Source organism: Panicum virgatum, chromosome 1K (genome assembly GCF_016808335.1).
Source record: "Panicum virgatum strain AP13 chromosome 1K, P.virgatum_v5, whole genome shotgun sequence".
Classification (NCBI taxonomy): domain Eukaryota; kingdom Viridiplantae; phylum Streptophyta; class Magnoliopsida; order Poales; family Poaceae; genus Panicum; species Panicum virgatum.
Genome location: NC_053136.1, coordinates 50,304,519 through 50,326,416, shown reverse-complemented (window position 1 = coordinate 50,326,416; position 21,898 = coordinate 50,304,519). Strand labels below are relative to the sequence as shown.

General features: G+C 47.8%; 2 protein-coding genes across 5 annotated transcripts; one reads left to right on the top strand and one right to left on the bottom strand.

Moving 5' to 3' along the window:
- Nucleotides 1-692: 692 nt before the first annotated feature.
- Nucleotides 693-5,326, top strand: LOC120641094 (MACPF domain-containing protein At1g14780-like). 3 transcript variants are annotated; one of them, XM_039917078.1, is made up of 8 exons: nucleotides 983-1,587; nucleotides 1,657-1,773; nucleotides 2,119-2,317; nucleotides 2,433-2,519; nucleotides 2,603-2,786; nucleotides 2,929-3,098; nucleotides 3,219-3,283; nucleotides 4,444-5,326. In XM_039917078.1, exons 2-8 carry the CDS (start codon nucleotides 1,733-1,735, stop codon nucleotides 5,111-5,113), a joined length of 1,416 nt encoding a protein of 471 aa, XP_039773012.1. In that variant the 5' UTR covers nucleotides 983-1,587; nucleotides 1,657-1,732; the 3' UTR covers nucleotides 5,114-5,326. The 3 variants fall into 3 exon arrangements, with proteins under 3 accessions (XP_039772995.1, XP_039773012.1, XP_039773003.1); XM_039917061.1 differs by lacking the exons at nucleotides 983-1,587; nucleotides 1,657-1,773 and adding an exon at nucleotides 693-972; XM_039917069.1 differs by having other exon boundaries at nucleotides 983-1,773.
- Nucleotides 5,327-5,370: 44 nt separating this feature from the next.
- LOC120641083 (probable RNA-dependent RNA polymerase 1) lies at nucleotides 5,371-11,335 on the bottom strand. Of its 2 annotated transcripts, none has more exons than XM_039917042.1 (5): nucleotides 11,225-11,335; nucleotides 9,745-10,289; nucleotides 7,315-9,161; nucleotides 6,854-7,004; nucleotides 5,371-6,574 (listed from the first exon to the last, which is right to left on the bottom strand). In XM_039917042.1, exons 2-5 carry the CDS (start codon nucleotides 10,273-10,275, stop codon nucleotides 5,741-5,743), a joined length of 3,363 nt encoding a protein of 1,120 aa, XP_039772976.1. In that variant the 5' UTR covers nucleotides 10,276-10,289; nucleotides 11,225-11,335; the 3' UTR covers nucleotides 5,371-5,740. The 2 variants fall into 2 exon arrangements, with proteins under 2 accessions (XP_039772976.1, XP_039772982.1); XM_039917048.1 differs by having other exon boundaries at nucleotides 11,125-11,262.
- Nucleotides 11,336-21,898: the final 10,563 nt, after the last annotated feature.

Here is a 21,898-nt window from a genome sequence, read left to right as displayed (position 1 = left end):
ACTTTGGTTGAGTTTCCACTGATTTTGTCTCTGGCTATCTTCAGTCCTCAGTCCTGAATCTCGTTTCTTATTAGAGCTAATTGCAGGCATATTACAGAATATAGAAACTAATTTCATGAGAGCTAATTCTTATTAGAGCATTCAGGTGTCAGATAAATTCACTAAAATGGGGACACAAAATTGCAAATTCCACAAGTGATTCAAAACATTTAGGGTCGGTAGAGATATTTTTTTGTCCCCCTAAATGTGTTGAGTGGACTTTGAGCAAATCTACGTGATCTCACGTACAGAAGCAATCATCAACTTATGTTTAGCAATTTGGAGGGTGAAACACGATCATTATCCTAATTGTGGTGCACTGTCCGTGTCAACTGTCTGCAGTTGAGTGGAATATCACCAGCCAGAAAGAGAGAGAAAAATAGTGAAATATTAATATGGGAGAGTCAAACATATTCTTCCTTCTTATTTCAGTATACATTTTGCCCAGGTGGTCCTGATCGTAAACTAAGCGTTCCATGTCTTTTTGATCGAATCAAATTCCGTGTAAGTTAGGAGTCCTCCATATATAAATTATTGCACGTCGGATTGGACGATGCCTCGTTTGACTTTGACCCAGGAAGAGAGCCGTAGAGATCATCCAGTTCATCTTCCTCTGCATCCTGTTTTTTTAAAAAAGAAAAAGAAAAAGAAAATGTTGATGGAGTTCATAGAGAATCATAGAATGCTGCAGATGTCGGAGCTGTTCAACCAGCGGAGCTCGGTGGAGGGGAAGATCCCGTCGGGGCTCTTCAACGCGTGCTTCGACCTGGACAGCCGCGCCTGGGCGCAGGACGCCGCCGCCACCAAATGCCTCGCCATGGACGGCTACTTCATCTCCCTCTTCGACCTCCGCCTCGACCGCCGCCCGCTCGCGCTCGCCGACCACGTCCTCCGGGACGTCCCGGCCGCCTGGGACCCCGCCGCCATCGCAAGGTTCGTACGCAAAATTAACAGCTCTGCGTCACAGTAAATTTTATGAGCTGAGCTTTGTTTTTTTCCCTATTTCTACTGTCAGTGTCTCCTATTTCTACCTAAAAACACTTGTACTGTCAGTGTCTCCTATTTCTACCTAAATATCTTGAAAAGGAGGGGATGGAAGTCGCTTATTCATCAGTGCCAGCAAGTCGATGCGAATGGTTCCGGGTGTGTTGAACTCGAAGCAATTTTGATTTCGAGCGGCAACGACTAAGCTGCCGACTGACGGTTCAGTCCTGCCGCGTTGGCAAAGTTCTTGCGGCCGTGATTCGGACTGCCGCCGATCAAGAACGGAGCTAGCATCGCTACAAAACAGTAAGTTCACACCACGAACAGGTTAAAACTTAAAACTGATGAGCCCCGAGACTGCTGCTTCTGGAGATTCCCGACCAAGAATCCTGTTCACAACGCGTTACGGCGGCGGGCGGCGGCTGTCGCGGGTAACGGCTGTCCTGAAACGTTGGTGTCGCCATGCAAGTACGTCCGAGGACGAAACAGCTGTGATATGGACAGAGCTTGAAAAGGCTACACGCCGCCTGCGGAACGACGGCGTAGACTTGCTTGGCTTCAACAGTAAGTGTTTTTCGATCACCTTTCCAAACCTCCACGGCTCCACGTCACACGCTAGAAGAGCATCTGCAGGACTTGGACTCGTTCAAGGTCTGGATTCTGGAGGGAAGTTGAGTGAGTCAGTAACTGAAAGCACCAAGCAGTTCAGATGTCCAACGTCCAGGATCCGCTGCAACAAACTGGGACAGGGTATTTTATAGCTCTATAAATTATAAACAACACGGTTCATTACATGCAATTGCTTTTAGAATGGAGAAAGCTAGCTCTTCAGCTGATTGAATACGCATCATGTTCTGACCTGTACATACACACACACAGGTCTCCCTTTTTTTTCTTTCTTAAATTTGTTTGTCCGTCATTGTTGAATTTGAACAAGTCTGAACTCCCATCGAACACGCCGACAGGTTCGGCATTGCCTGATTTGAAGAATCAGGCAGACGCGTAGCTTTCAGACTCTGAACTCGCTGACGCTGACACTGACACTTATCTTATGGGCGTTACCGACTTGATCCGATCCGGTGGGTGTATGTGCAGGTTCATCGAGAAGTACGGGACACATGTGGTCGTGGGGCTGAGCATGGGCGGCCAGGACGTGGTGTACGTGAAGCAGGACAAGTCGTCGGCGCTGTCGCCGTCGGAGATCAAGGAGCATCTGGACAGGCTCGGCGACCAGCTCTTCACCGGTGCCTGCGCCATGCCTCCCCTGCGCGGCAAGGCCAAAGACAAGTACAAGGTTCAGATTAAGTAGCAGTTGCTGCAGTAGAATATTTTTTTTCCAAAATTACTGCAGTAGAATTCTGACACTGAATGTGCTAAAAATAATCGGTGAAACACTGAAATGGTGTCAGATGCCAGAGGCCTTCAACGTGTTCGACGCCCAGGTAGCACAGCAGCGGCTTCAGGCAGGGATCACCACTCTGGTATCTTCCAAAGAGGTACTAGCAACTGCTACAATCTTTTGATCAAAGCAGGCAGAGAGGGGTTTGCTAAGGTTTTAAATTGTTTTTTTCTTTTTCAGGGCGTGACCGTGATATACTCCAAGAGGGGAGGCAACACGACGGTGAGCAGCCACTCGGAGTGGCTCCACACCGTGCCGGCGATGCCCGACCTGATCAACGTCAAGGCCGTGCCCATCACCTCCCTCATCAAGGGCGTCGCCGGCGCCGGCTACCTCTCGCACGCCATCAACCTCTACCTCAGATGTAAGAACGCCATTGCCGTAAACACATTTGGCTCAGACAAATGGCCATCAAACATCAGTCAAGAGTGCTAGTAGTTTATCTTAAGCGACGCATAGTAACAACTAACAAGAGAAATGACAGTCGAAATGATTGTTACTTACAGATAAGCCTCCTGTCGCTGACCTCAAGTACTTCCTGGATTTCCAGCATCACAAGATGTGGGCGCCGGTGCTCGGCGAGCTGCCCCTCGGCCCGTGCTCCCACCGGCAGGGCTCCAGCCCGGCGCTGCATTTCAGCCCGCTGGGTTCCAAGCTCTATGTCAGCTCAAGCCAGGTGAGGAACCCGTACCCAATGCAATGCTAGCAGCTTCTAGTCAGGAATTTGCAGGCTTCTAAACCAGTGAAATGAACACTCGTTTCTTTGAAAGATGACATGATCACTGACAAACTGCAGGTGATTGTTCCTAAATTGCCTGTCACTGGGATGCGGCTGCACCTGGAAGGCAAGAAACACAACCGGTAAGACAGTTTGCTTGCTTACTACGGGAGTACGAGTATTTTATTTTGAATGCTACTCGCGATCCAATAATTTGCAAAAACACTCCTACTTCAATCCAAATATTTTCATATGCCCCCTAAATCGGATTGCGATTAATACTCGCGATCCAATGTTCTGCATTAGGAAAAAGTTCGGTTTACACCATCGAATTATCGCAAAATTCGATTTTCAATCTTCAACTACAAAATCGGATAACATAGACTATCCAACTATCAAAACTGGACAAATTTGGCTTGTAGGATGGTTTGTAAGATGGTTTTGTATTTTTCTAAAATAAAAAAATTCTAATTAGATCTAAAAATCAAAACTAATTCATTTTAAATCAGAAAAATATAAAACTAGTACCATATTTTTTCTAAAAATGTAACATATCTATTATTGCTTTATATTTTAGTTATTCAAAAATAATAGGCATGACTACAAGCAACTAAATATTATGAATATAAAAAATTGAATCTAAATAACTGACAAGTATTGTGTCAATAGATATGTTATATTTTTAGAAAACTTTATTACCATTTCGTATTTTTTTTATTTAAAATGAATTACTTATAATTTGAATATTTTTTATTCTCGCAAAATGTGAAACCACCTTCAAAATCACCTAAGAGCCAAATTTGTCCAATTTCAACAGCCAAATTTGTCCAATTTCAACAGTTGAATGGTCTCTGTTATTCGGTTTCGTAGATGAAATTGAAAATCAGTTGTTGTTTTTTTATAGTAGTTCGTGAGCATAAACTAGATTTTTCTCTTTGCATTAAACAACCTACGTATTTTTCAAAATGAAATAGTCCCTATGCTGCCTGCGATCCTTCGTGCTCCTCGCTCGTGGCTCCCCCCTTCCCAGGGGCGGAGCTAGAGATCAGCAGAGGGGGTGCGGCACTTCATAGCATATGTATGATATTCAAGCAAACATGATAAAAAAAATAAAAGTGATAAGAGATTGTAATTTTTTGCTGGGTGCGGCCGCACCCACAGGCCATAACGTGGCTCCGCCCCCCGCCCCTTCCCCTCCAGCGCCGGCGAAAGCCGCGAAAACTGCGCGGTTGAGATTACCGTGCGCGTTGTTCAAGGTCCCGGTTCCGCACCTGCTTACAATGTGGTGGTCCTCATGCATCAGGTTAGCCGTCCACCTGCAGCACCTGTCGACCACCCCGACGTTCCTCGCCGCCGCGCGCCACGACAAGCCACCGCTGGCGTGGCGAGGGTCGGAGGCGGACTCCGACGACCGCTTCTACGAGCCGGTCCAGTGGCGGATGTTCGCACGCGTATCCACCGCGCCGTTCAAGTACGACCCCGGGTGGCGGGGCGCCGGCGACCACCGCGGCCGGCGCGCGGCCTGGGTCGTGACGGGCGCGCGGCTCCACGTCGCGGCGCACGACGGCACCGACGTCCTGCACCTCGGCCTCCTCTACGCCGAGCTCCCCGGCTGCGCCGTCGTGCAGTCCAGGTGGGCGCGCGGCGCGGCGAGGCTGTCCGGGAAGTCGAGCTTCCTCTCGGCGAGCGTGTCCGCCGCGGGGTCTTCCGGCGGTGGCAGCGGCGGCTTGCAGAAGGACAGGCAGCAGCAGGGTCAACCGGAGGGCCTCAACATCGACTCCGGCGTGTTCGCCGGCGGGCCGCCGGTGCCGGTGGCCGCCCAGAGGATGCTGCGGCTCGTGGACACCTCCCAGGTGACCATGGGGCCGCAGGACAGCCCCGGGTACTGGCTCGTCACCGGCGCAAGGCTCGACGTCGACAACGGGAGGATCTCGCTGCACGTCAAGTTTTCCTTGCTTGCCCCGGCTTCCTGACGCGCATCTAGAGATTGTACAGTTTTCTGATGCCCAAAACTAACCAACTGTAAGAACACTCATCTTGTTTTGCCTTTTTGTTTTGCAACCATTCTTTCATGTTAGGTTCTGGTAAGAGCACTGTGAATGTTGCTGCAAGGTAGCAAATTAACATTGCAAACGAGATGTATCATTTTATTTTTGTTAATGGAAGTTCCATGCAGTTCGGTGCAACCCTTGTAAGTTGTAAGATACTAAAAATCTATGAACAGAACGTATGACATGACTGGCAACCAAACATTGTTGCAGAACCAGGGCACAGATACACTATTGTTACTGGACTGGGAACGCTATTTGACCCGATAACAGAATCATGAACGTTAAAAACATTCATAAGCAACACACCTGCAGTTAATCATACTAAGAAAAGGTATAAACTTTACAAATTTCAGCAAAAGGCAAGAAATGAATCAAGGTTCCAATGCAAATCAAGCTGCAAGCATCTAGTGAAACGATAGCACACAAAAGTTCCAGGTCACTAGACGTCAGCTTGTAGCAGTTTGCCCTCCTTGATCCATCGGACCATTCACGCACTACAATTAACATACTGATTGCAGTATGTACAATAGCAAACCTGCTGGCAATTGCTCAATGGAATCTTAAGTTCTGATTCATATTATTCAGGAGGGATGCCAAATCAGGCTCCATCTTCCGGAGGAAATTTCTCCTCTGCTTGATGCATAAAAGCCTATCGTATACGCACCATGGAAAGCTGATAAGATGTGGTCGATCGAATCCTTCATTGTAGCTGCCCCAGTACTGTGGGTGATAAGTAACATGATACCAAGCTGAGGCCTTGGCCTCTATGGCATCTTGACCAATTCCATCCTCGCCTGTGCTCATCTCGTTGAACCATGACCTAGCTTCTTTCCTCAAAGATCTCACTGCCAGTCTTATTGCATCAGCATCACTGCTCTTGGTGAAATTCTTTGCCATCTTAAGTATACATCCACTGATTATCTCAGCTTCACTTTTTATGCCATAGTGGTCCATAAGATTACCCAACTTGAAATCGTACTCTTCCTTATACTCTATAGCGTCAGAAATGTAATCCTCATAGCCATCAACAATCAAATCAGTGTCATAAGACCGTCTTGCCACATCCCTTGTAAAGTGCTTTATGTGAGGTGTGTGCTTCTTTATTTCCCTGTAGAGCTTCCCGATCACACCAGTCGATTCATAGGTGACTTTGTCGAGCTTTTCCATAAAATCAGGATACTCCTTGACATGTAGTTCAGGCGGAATCAGAGCTGGGACTCCAGTCTTTGGGAAATCAACAGCTATAGAGAAGAGCTTGGCCAGTTCTTTACATGGCTCACTTTCAGCCTTCAGAGGTTCTTTATCTGCAAAGACCACATGTGCATTGGCAATAATCCCCAGACTCTCATTAACTATGTAGTTTGTGAAATACTCCTCTATTTCCTGCACAATATAACAAGATCGATCATTTTGAAGCCTGATATGAGATTGTTCACGAGCTGAAGATGATTCTGTCTATTTGAATATAACTGCACCTCGAGCACAGAAAATTAAACTCTGAGAACTGCAACTAAATACTTTATTGTTCAGAAGAATGAGAACCAGAACAGTGCGAAAGCAACTCATAGACCAACACACAACATAATGATAGCATTGATGAAAACAGATTCAACTGTTAGCAATAACGCCATGGAAGATGAATGGTTTTAAATTAAAAACTACCTCAATTGTAACATCATGATCTAAGGTTTCTGCAGGCGCTGGAGTATAGTCCATAGGATCCACCATGCGACGTGGAATCAGAGACTGGTCCCAAGAAACAAAATATATGTCCCCATCAAGATCACTTCCTGAACACTCATTAGGGTGTGGCCTGCATCCATGAATACCAGAATTTGAAACAGGTCTAGAGTTATTTTTAAAAAACAAGGTTTAGAGAAGAAAGGTCATAGTGCAAGGATTAGCATCCACATAAGCCATAAATGGACAGCATCATATCAATAAGTAATACCAAACTAACTAATGAAAAGGTTAAGCAATCTAAAACTTTTAACTTGGCATGCAGTTTCATTCAAAAGATTTCTAGTGATGAAACGTATGAAACCAAGAATGAACATGTCCCAAGAAAAAAAGCTTGTTGAAAATTACTAAAAAACGTGACAATAAATTGTTAAAATACTTGCCTTGGTCCCAGTTGTGGAAAGACAACACAGTCAAACATGTGGTGCAGATCAGGAACATCGACAGCATGGAGAACCCGTACATCACCGGGGTGGAGGCAGGGATTTTTGGCTACGACTACTTTTCCTGTTACAACAAATTTGCGATGGTCATCTGCACAGTAAGAAGCTTGAATGAATACCTGGCCATAATTCAGTGTGCGGGTTTCATCCAAGCATCCCATCATTGCCCGCCCATGCTTGATTAATATTCTTGACTTTGTTTTCAGTTCTAGCAGCTTGGATGCTCTAAAAGTTTGTAGCAGCATGGAAAGATATGGTTCATGATCGGGCTGGTAGCCACACAACAACAATTCTTTAACCACATTGGTTACTTCTCCCATGGGCATAAGTTCAATTGCTTCGCTAGCAGCTTGTGGTTCAGTTACCATTCTGTTCAACTGCCTGACAGCTTCCTCCTGCTTTAGTTCAAAGACATTACCACTAACTCCGAGTGTTGTGAGAAGAGTAATCAACTGTCGATTCAGGTAACACGGCTGGTACTTGCTGTATGCGAGGACATCGAGAGTGATATTTTCAGACTGGAACTTTGACATGCTTTTTCTCAAAGAAAGCTTACGATTCGATCTTGGATCAACAGCGACGACACCTTTGTAACCACCATACCTTATCTGAAAAACTGAAGGAGCAAAACGTTTCAATTTGCACTTCATAGCCACCTCCAGTGCAAAATTAGCTGAGATCTTTCCAACTCCATCAGAGAATATGTACTTCGTGCCATTTGTTATATCTGGAATTTCTTCCACCTCATACTTGTGTACCTTTAAAGTTTCTGTCGAGGAACTAAAAGATTGACCAAGCCTCGCAGCATATTTTGCCACATTTCTGATATTGCGAAAGTCCCCCATCCACTTCCTGATGTCACTCGCAGTCAATCCTGGCCGAGAAGCAAACATCCATGCAGAGTTATCTCGGAGCTGGCTTGAGGAAAAGGCAAGAAACTCGAAGTGCTTGTCACCAATACTGATGCCATTTGAAAGGACTGAAAGAACTCTATTATACAGAGCAGTTCTCCTTGCATCATTTCCAAAAGCTGAACGAGGTGACAAATCAACTGAACGAAGCTTCTCGCAGTCCTCATCAACAAATGAAATCCGAAGGAAGTTATCTAAATCAGCAGAGAAATGCCGTACAACACGATTGGAGACATTTATCTCAGGTCCATAAAAATATACTTTAGCAGGGGTAACTTGCACCCTGTGGACATAAACCAATCCATCATCCAGAGAAATATTAGATGATTTTTGCAGTGCATATCGTAATTTCCGGATTCTTGAGTATTGCACAGATAACCAATTTGTTGGATTCAAACAGGTGCTTTTCAGATATGACATCTTTAAAAGTGCGCGCTTTATATGGTCAATAGGTATAAATTTTGGGCTAACATAACGGAAGAAGTTGTCATCAACTGTTGGTCCACTGAGTGTCCCATTCTGAACCAAATTATTGACTTTGAAGAGTATCTCATAAGGGACCTCTATATAATCAGGAGATTTCACAATTGGAACGAAGTAGTTACCACATGAATATGAATACCCTTTCTGACATTCAAAGTCAAGATTGTGCTCTTTATAGTAAACAAAGTAGTCAGCAATGTTTGGGAGCTCACACTGTTGTGGCACCTCCAGACAGAAAATAGATGATTGGCCGATGCTAGCTGATGGAGTAAAATCAATTGTCCTGGTCCATTGTTCATCTGTGTCATCCCTAAACCAGTTAAAGAAAGGATCCTCATACATAAGACCTGAACGGCGCGGTAGCAATTCATAAATTTTAGGGGCTGCTTGAACCTGAAACATGATAAAAGGTTTGAGTACATCTGAACTCTAAAGCTCAAAACTTTCACCAAATAGCAGCATTTCTAGGTAGCTGAAAAATTGATAACTGACAAGTGACTACCATGGTGTGTCACCGATTGGATGGGTGTAATGTTAGGAATTAGAAATATGCTAAACATTATCTATGTTGACTGGATTTCCCAGTATACTAGAAAGGATAGAGCCATAAGAAAAGGTTGCCTGAATGAAAAAGGTGTGCAGTTCATACCAAGAATAAAAGGAAAATGCGACACATTATTGGTAAGAAATAACTCATCAATTAGTCGGTAATGCAGTTCATTATTGTAGTCAGAAAAGATATATATATAGCCATAAAAAGAAAAAGGTTGCTTAAATGAAAAGGTGTACAATTTATAGACTTGTACAAAGAAAACCAGAGATGTACAAGATAAGATAGACATAAGAAATAGCCCATTCTTGTACTCAGTAATGCATACATCACTTAGTTCTGTATGTTTCAGAGGATTAAGACGGTAGAACCTAAAAAAAATGCTGTCAAAATGTCCAATAAAGGTGCATCGTACAAGAAACCAACCTGAAACAAAAGGAACTTTGTCCGTGACCTATAAGCAGGTGGACGATGAAGCTGCATCTCCCATATACTCTCATAAGAAAGTTCAAGTTTATATTTAATAAGGTTGTAGGAGAGGTAAAAGTAAATCTTTTTCATATCAAATCCAAATTGAACTGAAACATTCCTTGCACTGAAAAGGCCAGATAGAATGTTTTCCTTAACCAAGCAACCCAAATGCAGCACTGCGTCATCCAGAGAAAACATTGCAATTCTTGGTCTTGGAACAATGTCACGATCAGCAGGTCTGACTTTCAGGTAAAAGCGTCCACTCCGGAGAACATTTCTTTGGGCCATATTTTCTACCAATGAAGCACTTTCCTGTGTCTGGAACTGAACTATAGCAAACGCCTTTGAGGTTGCAGTGATGTTCTTTGGATGCCTGAGCTTGAGAGCATAGATGGTTCCAGTGCCGGCAATTCGCTCCAAAAAATCCTTGACATACTCGGCACTGTCAGTTAATGCAAATCCTGACACCTGAATAGTCCTGCCCATGGTGCATATCACAACTGCAACAACAAAAGTTGTGATAAAATCAATTAGTCATTAGGAAGGACACGTAGCTCTGGATATATAAGTCAACCTAGTCTTCAGGAACCACATATTTTACTTGTCTCTTACTCCTTGTAGATTCTACATTAAGCAAACAAGGAGATATGAAAAGCAGAAACATAAGCGTGCAAAATCCTCGCTGGTTTACTGGAATTTAGTGATCCTGGGAATCTGCATATTTGGATAATTGGGTATCTGCTTCCATATTGGACATAATTATATCTTACAAAATTAAAGTGTCTCATGTTCCCCTCAGGAACCTAAATAATGGCAATGCAGTAGCATAAACATGGCGAGGGAACCAAACACGGAAAGCCCCCTCTTCAGTAAACAAAAACAAACAGACACCACTCTTGTAAGTTGTAACTGATCAGCAGATCATATTTCGTTCGCAGAAATAAAGTTTTCACCAAACAAAACGATCATTGATCACCATCAGAGATCAGACACGTGCATAACCCCCAACTTCTACACTGCTTCCTTCACCACATTCAATCCTCCTCAAAAATAAATTGTGAAATTTCTAAAAAGGAAAAAAAAATTACAAAGGGTCATCACATTCACATATATTATTAGCACCTCTCGAAGCTGAAAAACCTCCACTTAAACCTCCTAAAAGCCTTCCTCCCCCGACTAAACCTCCACCGAAAAACCAGGCATTACCGCCAGATCACCCTCCTGGCGCCACCTGGAAGGTCGGAAAAGGCACGCAGCGCCGCAACAAATCCACCGGTTACTAGCAGGCGCAACCTAAATTTTTTGCAACACCCAGTGCAGACTGAAGACACGCACCCACAAAGAGGGAGAGGAGAGAATCCGCCACCCCGCGCGCTCTCCGGCGAGCCGGAGGCGGCCGGGACGGGAAGTGGGGAGGTAGCGCAAGAGATCGCACCTTGCTTCGGTTGCGCTGCCCGCCGATTAGAGCGCGATGGTCTTCTTCTTTTTTTATTTTTTTTGTCGCCAACAACAATGGAAGGAGTGCTGTGCGGACTGCGGAGGGAGACTTGTGGCGGAGTCGGTCAATGTGCACGTAACATTTAAAAGCTGACGGGACGGTGGGCCCGGTGGTTTAGGGATGAATTGGATGTTGTTTGGTTCCACGGACTTTTTTTAAGTCTCTGTTATATTAAAAGAAATCTTACTATTTTGAAGTATCAAATAAAATATATTTATATTTTTTTTATAGTTGAGCGCTAATTTGCGAGACGAATCTAATGAGCCCAATTAATTCATAATTTGCTACAGTAACGCTACAATAACTGTTCACTAATCATGAATTAATATATCTCATTAGATTCGTCTCGCAGTTTAGCCCCAAGGTCTGCAGATAGTTTTATAATTAACCTTTATTTAATACTTCTTAATACTATAGTTTTATAATTAACCTTTATTTAATACTTCTTAATATTAAGATTCTCTTTGATGTGACATGAACTAAAGTTTAGCCTCTGAAACCAAACAATCCCTCGGATAGGGCCGCGGAAGTTGTAGCACCACCGTCGATTTTGTTCCTAGCACCATGCTGAGGCCAGTTTCAGTGAAAAATTTATGGACACAGTTATCTAGATTTTAACTAGGTAACTGTGACAGATAGATTTTATGGTGATGAAACTCTCCTTATATTTTATGAAACTTCATCATTCTTTTTCTTTATCATGTTAGTAAAATTAATAATATTTAATATTATGAAATTCTATATGGAAACCCCATTGAGACGGACCTGATGTCTGGGAGGTCACATATACAAGAACAACCATGGATAAATATTATAGAGTTGGATAAATATTAGGAACAAGTCCATTTCATCCCCTGAACTTGTCAAGGAGTCTGGATTACCCCCTGAACTACAATACCGGGTATAGAACCCCTCAACTATCAAAACCGGACAAATCACCCCCCCTTCACTGTGTGGAGGTGGTTTCCCCCCGTGGGCCCCACCTGTCAGCCTCTCATATCTCTCTTTCCTTTTTCTCTGCCTCCCCTGCTGCCGGAGTGCCCCTCCCCCCCTCTCGAGCTCCGCCGCCGGGCCCAAGTCCTCTTGCGTCGCCCCGAAGCTCGAGCAGTAGCGAGCGCGGCGACGAGGAGAGCTCAGGCGGTGGGAGGAACCGGCGGCGGCGGGAGAGGCAGACGCGGAGGGCTCGAGCCTGCCTGGCTCAAGGAGGTCCTCACAGCTGACGGCGCGAAGTCCTCGCGGGCAACCGCGCCTGCTCCCCCAGCGGCGACACGAGCTCCCCACGGGAAGGAGTTCAATGGCGGGCGGAGCTCGGATGACCGGCGGCAACGGGGATCGCAAGATCCGTGATTCCCGTCGAGGTTGTGCTCGGTTGCGCCAAGGGCTTGGTCATGGATGGAGATAGGAAGGTTATGGTGCCGTGGATGAGAGGAATCGACCGGAGGTGGAGTGTGGCCACCGAATTTTGCCGGCGAGCGGGAGCTGCTCTGTCTTGGCTGGGAAAGAAGAAGAAAGGAAGAGGTCCTCCGCTGCTCAGGTGGCGGGGCGAGCGCGGTGAGGAGAAGAGCTCGAGCAGCGGTGAGCGTGGCGACGAGGAGAGCTCAGGCGGCGAGAGAGGCAGGCAAGGAGAGCTCGGGGGAAAGAGAAAGAGAGAGATGAGAGGCTGATAGGTGGGGCCCACCGTGGGAAACCGTCTCCATACAATGTAGGAGGGTGATTTGTCCGATTTTGATAGTTGAGGGGGGTTCTATATCCGGTATTGTAGTTCAGGGGGGTAATCTGGACTCCTTGACAAGTTCAGGGGGATAAAATGGACTTGTTCCTAAATATTATAGAGTGACATGCCTACTTTAAAAGATCATGGAAAGTTTATTGCCAAAAATGATGTATAGTCATGTGATATGCTTGAATAGAGAAGTGATTAGATATAGGGCTGAAATGGGTAAGGCTATCTAAAGGATGGGGGAAAATGTGTGAAGCAGAGCAAGCTAAGACATTTCTAAAAACTGCTAAAGTATGTTGTATATGGGATGGGAGATTGTGTTTCTCTAAGGTTTTAGCCTTATAATAGACCACCGAGTTGATTTGAAACTTTGGCATATCTGTAACATTTTGTACATGAATATTCATATTTAGTTTTCATTTATGTTTTTTCACTTTTCACCTAAGTTCAGTCTTGAAACTTATTAGGATGGATGGGTTGTTTGTAGACTTGTAGTCGCTCAAACAAATAGAACGTACGAGTAAATTTATTGTGCATTCTCCCTCGAAAGATCCTTTTTTTTAGAAAATATATTCTTGGTAACAAACCTAAGGCTATTCGCACTGGGGGACGGCAAACCGTCCGCCAGTAGCGTTTAGCGGATGAAAACGCTGCAGCGGCGTACTGGGAGCTGCCATGTATCTTCCCGTTCGCCGCTCCGTCCGCAATTCCTAGTGAAGGTCGAGGATCATGGTATCGCTGTGACGTGGCGTAGGCCCGCCCGCCACCACGCGCCGGTCCGCCCCCAATCGCCTCCGCTGCTCCCCGAGAGCGCCGGCGCCACCGCTGGCCCTGTACGCCGCGGCGCCCGAGGGCCATGGCCTCCCGGCGGAGGGTGCACGGCGCGCCGTCTCCGGCCACGGCGGGCAGTGCCAGGACGGCCCCGCTCCCTCCGCCCGTCCTTCGCCACACCGCGGCCCGCCGCTCGGACGAGCGCGAGGATGGCCTTGTGTGAGCCAGAATGGCGCCAGGCGCGCGAGCTGTCCACCACCGCGCCGACAAGCCACTGGCGCGCGAGGACAACGGAGGAGGGCCGCGCCATGGACAAAGAAAGAGAGGAGAAGAGGAGGGGCCGCCGGCAGCCGAGCTTAGGCGCCCGCCGCTGCCTCGCCGCGCCCAGGCCCGTCCCCGCGCGCGCCGCTTGCCACCGCCGCGGCCACATGCCGCCTCGCCACGCCCAAGCCCGCCCCCGCGCGCAATGCCCGCCGCCGCCGCGGCCACGAGCGAGCGAGCGCCGCGGGCCGCCTCCGTACACGCTCGCCGGCGCGCCGCCACACGCCGCCGGGCCTGTCCCTACTCCAGCTCGCCCGCCATGCCGCCCGCCGAGCAGGGCAGAACAGAGCTCGAGCAACTTGCCTTCTCCGGCAAAATACGCTTGATTCCCTCCATGGATTTCAAATCCACCGCGCTTGAGGCTCACTGACCTCTATAGCTCCATCCCCAACCCCTCCAACCACAGCCCTGACCCCCACCTCGTCAGGAATTGAGGGTTCCCCGACCGCCACCCTCCATTACCGCCCGAGCTTCACCTCCACGTCGACAATCTACCCTCACCTTCTCTCCGCTCGAGCTAGGTATAGAAATAGGTTTCCCTCGCCCCCATGATGCTCATGCTCTCCCTACTTCCTCGCGTTCGCCGGCCAATTGGCCGGAACGCCGCCGCTCCGGGCCGCCTGTGCCACTAAGAGCCGCCGCTACACAGCTTCCCGCTGCGCCACCGCGCGCCGCAGCATGCCCATAGGGCGCTGGCCTCGGTGTCGAGCTGTAGCGCCACCAGCGACCCTTGCGCTGGCGAAGGGAGGCTGCAGGAGGCGCCGCCATTGTGGGCACGGCGCCGAGCAGAGAGGAAATGGAGAGGGTGGAGAGAGAGACGGCGTTTGGAGATGGAGTGGAGGGGTGGGTCCTACTCGTCAGCCTCTATCGAAAGCATGGGTAGAGTTGATTTGAGTAGAAAGTGGTAATGACCGGGATATAGAATAGAAATATAGAGGATGAATGTGTGCAGCGAAACTGAGAATATAGTAGAGAATCTCGATGATCAGAATGAAAATATTCTTTTAGTAGATGAATTTAGAGGACGACGAGTGCGGATAGTCTAACAAATTTTTGGGAAGAAGTCGAATCTTATTCCAAAAGGAAAACCAGAAGAGTGGGGTCCACTTGAAACAAGCTTTTGTCGCCCATTTGCAACCGTAGACGATCGAGGACATGATGGCCGCGCTGCCTGTAGCGTGTTTCCACCAATGCAAGATCGACAACGAAAAGGCAACGAGCAGCAGTCCCTGATCCAAAGCCAAAACCTCTGCATAGAACAAGGACGAGTGGCAAGCATTTTTTATTTTTTTTAACGCCCGTAGCTCCATGTCAGCAAATTGGCATGCTAGTACGAGTAGCTCGTGACGAAAGCATCCCTGGGATTCTGAAGATTCCTGCTTCCACTCATACTGGCTAGAGCATTGACTTGACTGGTGATGACTGTATAGAGGGGTAGGGCCAGAGGCGCTTGCAGGCGAAGCAACCGCAGCCGATTCGCTTCATGATGCAGTGTTTGCGTACTGGAAAGTGGAAACAGAGGAAAAAGGACAGGAAACCATCGTGGAAAGCCATGAAAGAGGAAGAAAAATTCGCAAAGACAAACAGGCCAGGACAAAGAAATTTAAGGGACCAAGATGCCTCCTGCTCTCCGTCTGTGTCCCACGCGGCTACGCGTTATAATACACTCAAGCTGTACGAACTGATAAAGATCAGCAAGGATTTGTCGCCAAGAAAGTTTTTTGAAGTAAACTTGTCGCCAAGAAAGTGACCAATGTTGAAGGAACAGATTACATTACATAAGCTCACATGCCACAGCTCGTGCTGTTCATCAAGCTGTAATTTTTTATTTTGCTCAAAACTGAACGCTGCTGAACCTCTGTAATTTCGTTGCTCAATGAAATTCGGGTTCGTCCTGCTATTGAAAAGTAGCATCCATTCGGGCGCCTCTTCTGTACATCCATTTTTTAGTTTGCACTTCTGCATCGTCAAACCGTACGCTTATTGGTACTCCCATCGGGTTGTCCAAGACATAAATATCAAAAAAGCACTCGAGTGAGAACCATAAAAACTACTCGATAGCTGCTCTAATGCTGAGCAAGACTTTCGAAGTGGGGTATTGGTCGAAGTAGTTGATATAGGAGAAATCAATTTTACTTGGATTTGTCGAAATTACAATAACTGTAAAGTGACAGACTCTGACTCTTAAGACTTACCCCTTGCTTGTTGGACGTGAGCAACGGTTTTCATAACCGAATAAAACTTATTCGAAGATAGTACTAGTCGATATGGGGGTCGACTAGATTTGGGGTAGAGCTAGTCGATGCAGAGGTCCACTAGATTTATTGGTGGGGTCTTCTTCAGGAGAGGTGCCCCAAGGGCCTTGCGGAGTGAGTCACACTGGAAGATCGTGTGAGAGCTCTTTGAGTGGATAAAGCACTTGCGTGGCAGTACTTTGTTGATCATGTTTCCGTTCTGAGACGATTCAGCTTGATGCTGGGCGCGTGGTTTACCCTGAGGACGGGTACTGAAGGTTGCCGGCTTGTGCTTCTTGAAGGATGCGGAAGCCGTTGGGGGGATGCGGTAGTTGGAAGAAGGGCTATATGCCTCGACTTCCTCCCATTCCTTTCTCCTTGAGATGAAGATGTTGAGCGCATCGCGCCCAACGTTGATCACACTGCGAAGGTCGCAGTTGGAGTAGTCGTAGTTGTCGCCTTACTGTTCCTGTAGGCTGTTAGCAAGACAATGACGCGTGAACGCCCTCTTCTGGTTGAGCTGGCGACGACGTTCGTAGAGATCTTTAGCTGGATGCTGCTTATCTAGTTGGACGGTGACGGTCACTACTGGGGGTGGGGGAGGAGCGGGTAGATCCTCCTTGGTAGTGACTTGGGCTTCTGTGATTGTAGGAGGAGTAGTTTCCATGTTGTCGGAAAGGTACTCATTGAAATCATCAGAATTGTAGTCGTCGAGGTTGAGACGCTCCGTGGGATCGCCCTCAGGTTCTTCGGCGATACGAACCATGATGATTTTCACGGCAGAGGTCTTGAATTTCTTGATCTTGTTTGCTTGAGGCCGGGTCTAAAGGAGTGCTCTGTTGGTAAGGCAGATCCGCTAGCTGTGAGGCAGAAGCGTTGGGATTTTGTGCCTTCCTGAGGTGCACCGTCCGTCCTTGCGGCATTGCATATATAATCAGGTTAGGGAGGGAGTCCTGATCGGACTGGAGGTTCTTAGCCGAGTTGGACTCGACTTGTTTACTATACTGGATTAGGTCGTCCAGTTGTTCCTCCGGATCGGAGGAGTACTCGGATTCGGAGTCGGTTAGCCCACCAATTTTTGAGTATGTATGTTTTGGGTGAGCGAGAAGCGGTATGCCCATCTCTACACGGAGGGCGTTCTCGTTCATCCAGTGTAGCCATGATTGAGTAGCAGTTAGCCCCTCATGCTCCTTAATCTAGGGTTTGTCATAGATTTGAGTCGCTGGATTGTTCGGGAGCCTTGGCTTTTCCTTTTTTAAGCTTGGACAGTTCCCAAAGAGCGTCGGAATGCTCGGTTGGTTTGGCCATAGCGTCCATGAACAGCTCGACGTTGTCTGACCACTCTTCAAGATCGTCAAACGGTTCAAAGTTCTCGAGACCGTTCATGAAGCGATCAAAGTCCTGATCAAACTTGGACTCGACTGGTTTCGGAGTCCGAGTGTGAGTAGGTTTCGGTGAAGGGCTCTGAGGTATCCTGGAGATAGACAGTCCCATCCGAACAAGCCGGGGGTTTGTCTCACCAGCTCCCCCGCAGATTCCTCCTCCCGATTTCTGCTCTTTATTTTGCAGAGTGCTTTCAGCCACCTTAATGCAGTTGGCAAGCTTCGGATTCACCCGATCGACCCCTGAGAGCATATCGCCTGACCTCTTCTGCGGTGGGTTTAGTACTTTAGGGTTCTGCTGTGGCGCAGATGAGCTGAGAGCGGTTTCTGCAAGTTTGATGCAGCCCTCAATTGATCGTGAAACTTGATCTACTCCGGCGAGTAGTTCTGAGTTTTTGATCTTAGGGCGTTTGATTATCTTGAGATGAGCCAGGTATTTTCCAAGAGTTTTGGAAAAGTGAGGCTTTTCGGAATCTGAATTTATGTCGAACTCATCCAAACCAGGAGTTCGGTTTTGAGTTGACATGTTTCCCGGGTTATCTGGGTCGAGTTCGGGTGGAACTCTTTCCTCGTCGAGATCCGCGGACTCACGGATGTTGGCGAGTTGGGAGCGGGTTTTCAATTTAGGCGAGTTAGGCGTGACAAGGTGGCTGGAAAAGCCTCCCGTTCCGTCAGTCGTGCAGGCTCAGGAACCGAAAACGAAGGTCGTGCCTTCTGGCACGCCGTTGGCGTTGCTTGGTCCGGCCATCGAATTCGTTGGTGAACTCGCCGAATCCCCTACCTGGCGCGCTAGCTGTCGGTGTTTACCGCCAAGTTTGCTCAGGGATACCCTTTAGCAGTAGGGTTTGTGTAGGAATATGGGGTAGCAAAAATAAAAATTTTCTACCGCATAAACCAGGATTACTGCAGTTATTGATCACAGGATTACTACTAGACGCGCGGTTGCAGAACTTCTGTAGCGCGTCAGTGTAGTGCAGATGGAAGTCGGCAGTGCAGTTGCGTGAACCACCTCACGAACAGCTCGTCATTGTGCAGCAAGCGCAGCACCTCCACGAAGTTCACACGTACGGGAAGCGCCGCGATCCGGACTGCTAGGTCCGCGAGGGCGACCTAGGGCTTGGCGCACAGGAGGGGGCGGTACTGTTCATTCGTGAGAAAAGGCTAGTGTTAGAGTTTTTAGGCGCCCCCTCCTCTGTTTATATAGCCCCTTAGGTGGACTGCCTTGGGCTCCACCTTGGGTGCCCCCTTTTGGGCCTAAATGGCCCATTAGTGCACCTAAGCACAGCCTAATTCGAATCTCATCCTTATCAGGCTTCTTTCCCTTAAGTGTGTGACCCTATGGGCTCACATGCGAATAGACATGGCCCGAGTACTCTTACTCGGCCCAATAGTAGATAGTGGCCTCTAGCAAGACATGTCAACTCCTATGCGCACGTAAAGATCATATTAGACGAGCCGCCACAATATCATATACATGATGTTCCCTTTGCCTCACGATATTTGGTCTAGCTTAAAGCCGACCACTCTTTCTCGATCCTGTGATTCGGAATCCTTGGTTAACTCTTAACCCTAGCATGGCCATGCATTTCTTGATCCGAATCACTCGAGGGGCCAGAGATATCTCTCTCTTATAGAGAGGGGCAAATCCCATCTTGACCGACTATGTCTCACAGCATGCTTCTTGACAGACCCGAAAGCCACCTTTATAACTACCCTATTACGGTGTAACGTTTGATGACTCCTGAGTAAGTCGGTTCACATCTTGAGTACATACGACGATTTCAGGTCTTAGGACACATCGTACATATTGTGTAATGAGAAGTCATCATCTCGTGTTGGATCAGTTCTGTCTCATGTCTCACATGAATCCACATTATTAGTTTGATATCCCCATGTCCATGACTTGTGAAACGTAGTCAATCAACTAATACACGTGCTAGTCTAATATTCATGTGTATCCTCACATGAACTCCGACTAGGAATATTTTAGAATATCCATACAAGTAAAGAGTTTCACAAATACTTCACATAAGCATTAATCAATACAAGTTGTCATCCATGGATATTCAAGGAACACTTTGTTAATCATGAATACAAGAAAATATGATTGCCTCTAGGGCATATTTCCAACAGTTTGTAGGTAGGGATCAACTGCTCTAGAACTCGATGGTACAAGGAACACAAAGATTTAGACAGGTTCGAGCCGTGAGTTTGCGTAATACCCTACGTCCTGTGTGGTTTGTATTGCCTTAGGTGTTGATGATAGTTTGGAGGGGGTCCCTGCCCGCCCTTATATATCCGGGGGGACAGGGTTACATGGAAAGTCCTAGCCGAGTACAGTTGGAGTCCTACTACAACACAATCTGGTAGTTTCCTTTGTACTGCAGCTAGTTCTATGACTATTTAGGTAGTTACAAAAGAGATAAGGTACATTCATGAGCTATCCCTTACTCTAGAACATTCTATGTCTATAAGCAGTCCTGCTGTCTCGGGTCTGACAGGGGGGACCAGCAGAGAAGGCCTCCATGGCGGTCGCAGGCGCAGAAGAACGGCGGGGTAGAAGATGCCGATGCCTGTTGTTGCTTGGAGTAGAGGTGATGGCAACGCTGGTGACGGTTGTGCTAGACGAAGTGATGAGGAGATCCCGGATTTTCCAGCGCAAGGCTGGACGATCCAGGCGACGCGGAGGTGGTGCTTGAAGGAGACGACAAAGAACTCGAACAGCTTGATGAAGACCATACGCGCAGGGCGCACAGCGATGCGTAGTCAACGACGAGGTCATGGACGTGGTCGGTGACGGTGAGGAAGCAACGGCGGAGAAGACTAGGGGGATGCCACTGCTGCCCAAAGAGGCGACGCAGCGGCAGCCCTCCGTACTCGGTGAAGGGGCACGCTCGACGAGGACGAACATCACAGGAGCCGGGTGGATCACACACGTAGGCTGATCAGACCGAGTGGCATGAGGTGAGACGTCGGTGGGTGAAGTCGGTGAAGGCGTCCCGATCGGTGGAGGCGTCGACTAGCCGGCGAAGGTCGATATGCGGATGAGGCGGTGATGTAGGTGGCGATGCAAAGAGTGCCCCTAGGGTGCCGGCCATCTCGCCATACCGCAGGGTCGGAGAGGAAGAAGAGGCGCGAGGTCGACGGGCGGCGAGCGACGCAATCCCGATCTCTGATCGGGCAAAAGAAAAATAGATACAGCAACATCTCATGTAGAACCTCGGGTGCACCTAGCACAGACCCTCACCCTCTTATCTCTATCCTTCCCTTCCCACCGCGGTCGAAGCCATAGCGAGAGGGAGGGCAGAGCTAGAGGGAGAGAGAGAGAGAGTAGGGGGTGGCCTGGCGGGAGGCGACGAAGACTCCGCCAGCGGGCCGGAGTGTCCACCAGCGACAGATCCTGCCAGGGGAGAGGTTGGAGCCACTCCTCCGGGGCTGAAGAGCCCGACACGGATCTGGCAGGAGAGGGTCGCGAGCCGCGGGGCTGGAGCGTCGCCGGCAGATTCCACCAGGGAGGAGTCGCGTGGAGGAGGGTGGAGCCGCCTGCTGGGGCGCACAGGGCGGACCCAAGTCGGGCGGCGCATCCCGCCAGGGAAGCGATGGAGGGGAGGGCGGAGCTGGGGCGCCGCCACGCAACCCACCGGCGACAAGATGGATGCTCTGTGCAGGCCCCTGCTACCACCACGGCAGCATGGGTAGGTGTAAGCATCTAGGCCCTCAAGGTATGTTTCGGTGATTAATGACAACCATTATTGTGACTAATGAGTTTGTGCAGCTTAATAAATCATTATCGCTCATTTGGTCTTATGTCAAAAGAGGCCCCTCAATTTCGGTTATTCAAAAAGGCGATCTCGGTTTTCAACTTATATATGTCAAGGCTAAGGATCTTTCTAGTCCTAAGTGTCACAAGGTTGAGAAGGACACTTAGGTTAGTATAGGTTTTATAGTTTTGTAGTGATCGCACTATTAAGAGGGGTTAAGGCTAAGTAACTTGAGCATGGACATGGTCATTTGAAAATGGATGCACACTATGGTCACTCAGGTTTCTAGAAGTTCAAACAAGTGGTTCTCAAACTATATCTCAAGAATATTTGGATTTCATTCAAGACTCAAATCAGGAAAGACAAAATCAGAAAAAGCCTATACACCGGTTTAACCGACGCTCTCAATTTTCTATACGTCA

Coding starts and splice junctions, on each gene's coding strand:
- LOC120641094 (XM_039917061.1), top strand. CDS start 698: ATGGAGTTCATAGAGAATCATAGAATGCTGCAGATGTCGGAGCTGTTC. Junction 2,318..2,432: donor AGGCCAAAGACAAGTACAAG/GTTCAGATTAAG, acceptor AAATGGTGTCAG/ATGCCAGAGGCCTTCAACGT. Junction 3,099..3,218: donor TCTATGTCAGCTCAAGCCAG/GTGAGGAACCCG, acceptor GACAAACTGCAG/GTGATTGTTCCTAAATTGCC.
- LOC120641083 (XM_039917042.1), bottom strand. CDS start 10,275: ATGGGCAGGACTATTCAGGTGTCAGGATTTGCATTAACTGACAGTGCC. Junction 9,162..9,744: donor CAAAGTTCCTTTTGTTTCAG/GTTGGTTTCTTG, acceptor ATCATGTTTCAG/GTTCAAGCAGCCCCTAAAAT. Junction 7,005..7,314: donor TTTCCACAACTGGGACCAAG/GCAAGTATTTTA, acceptor TCATGGATGCAG/GCCACACCCTAATGAGTGTT.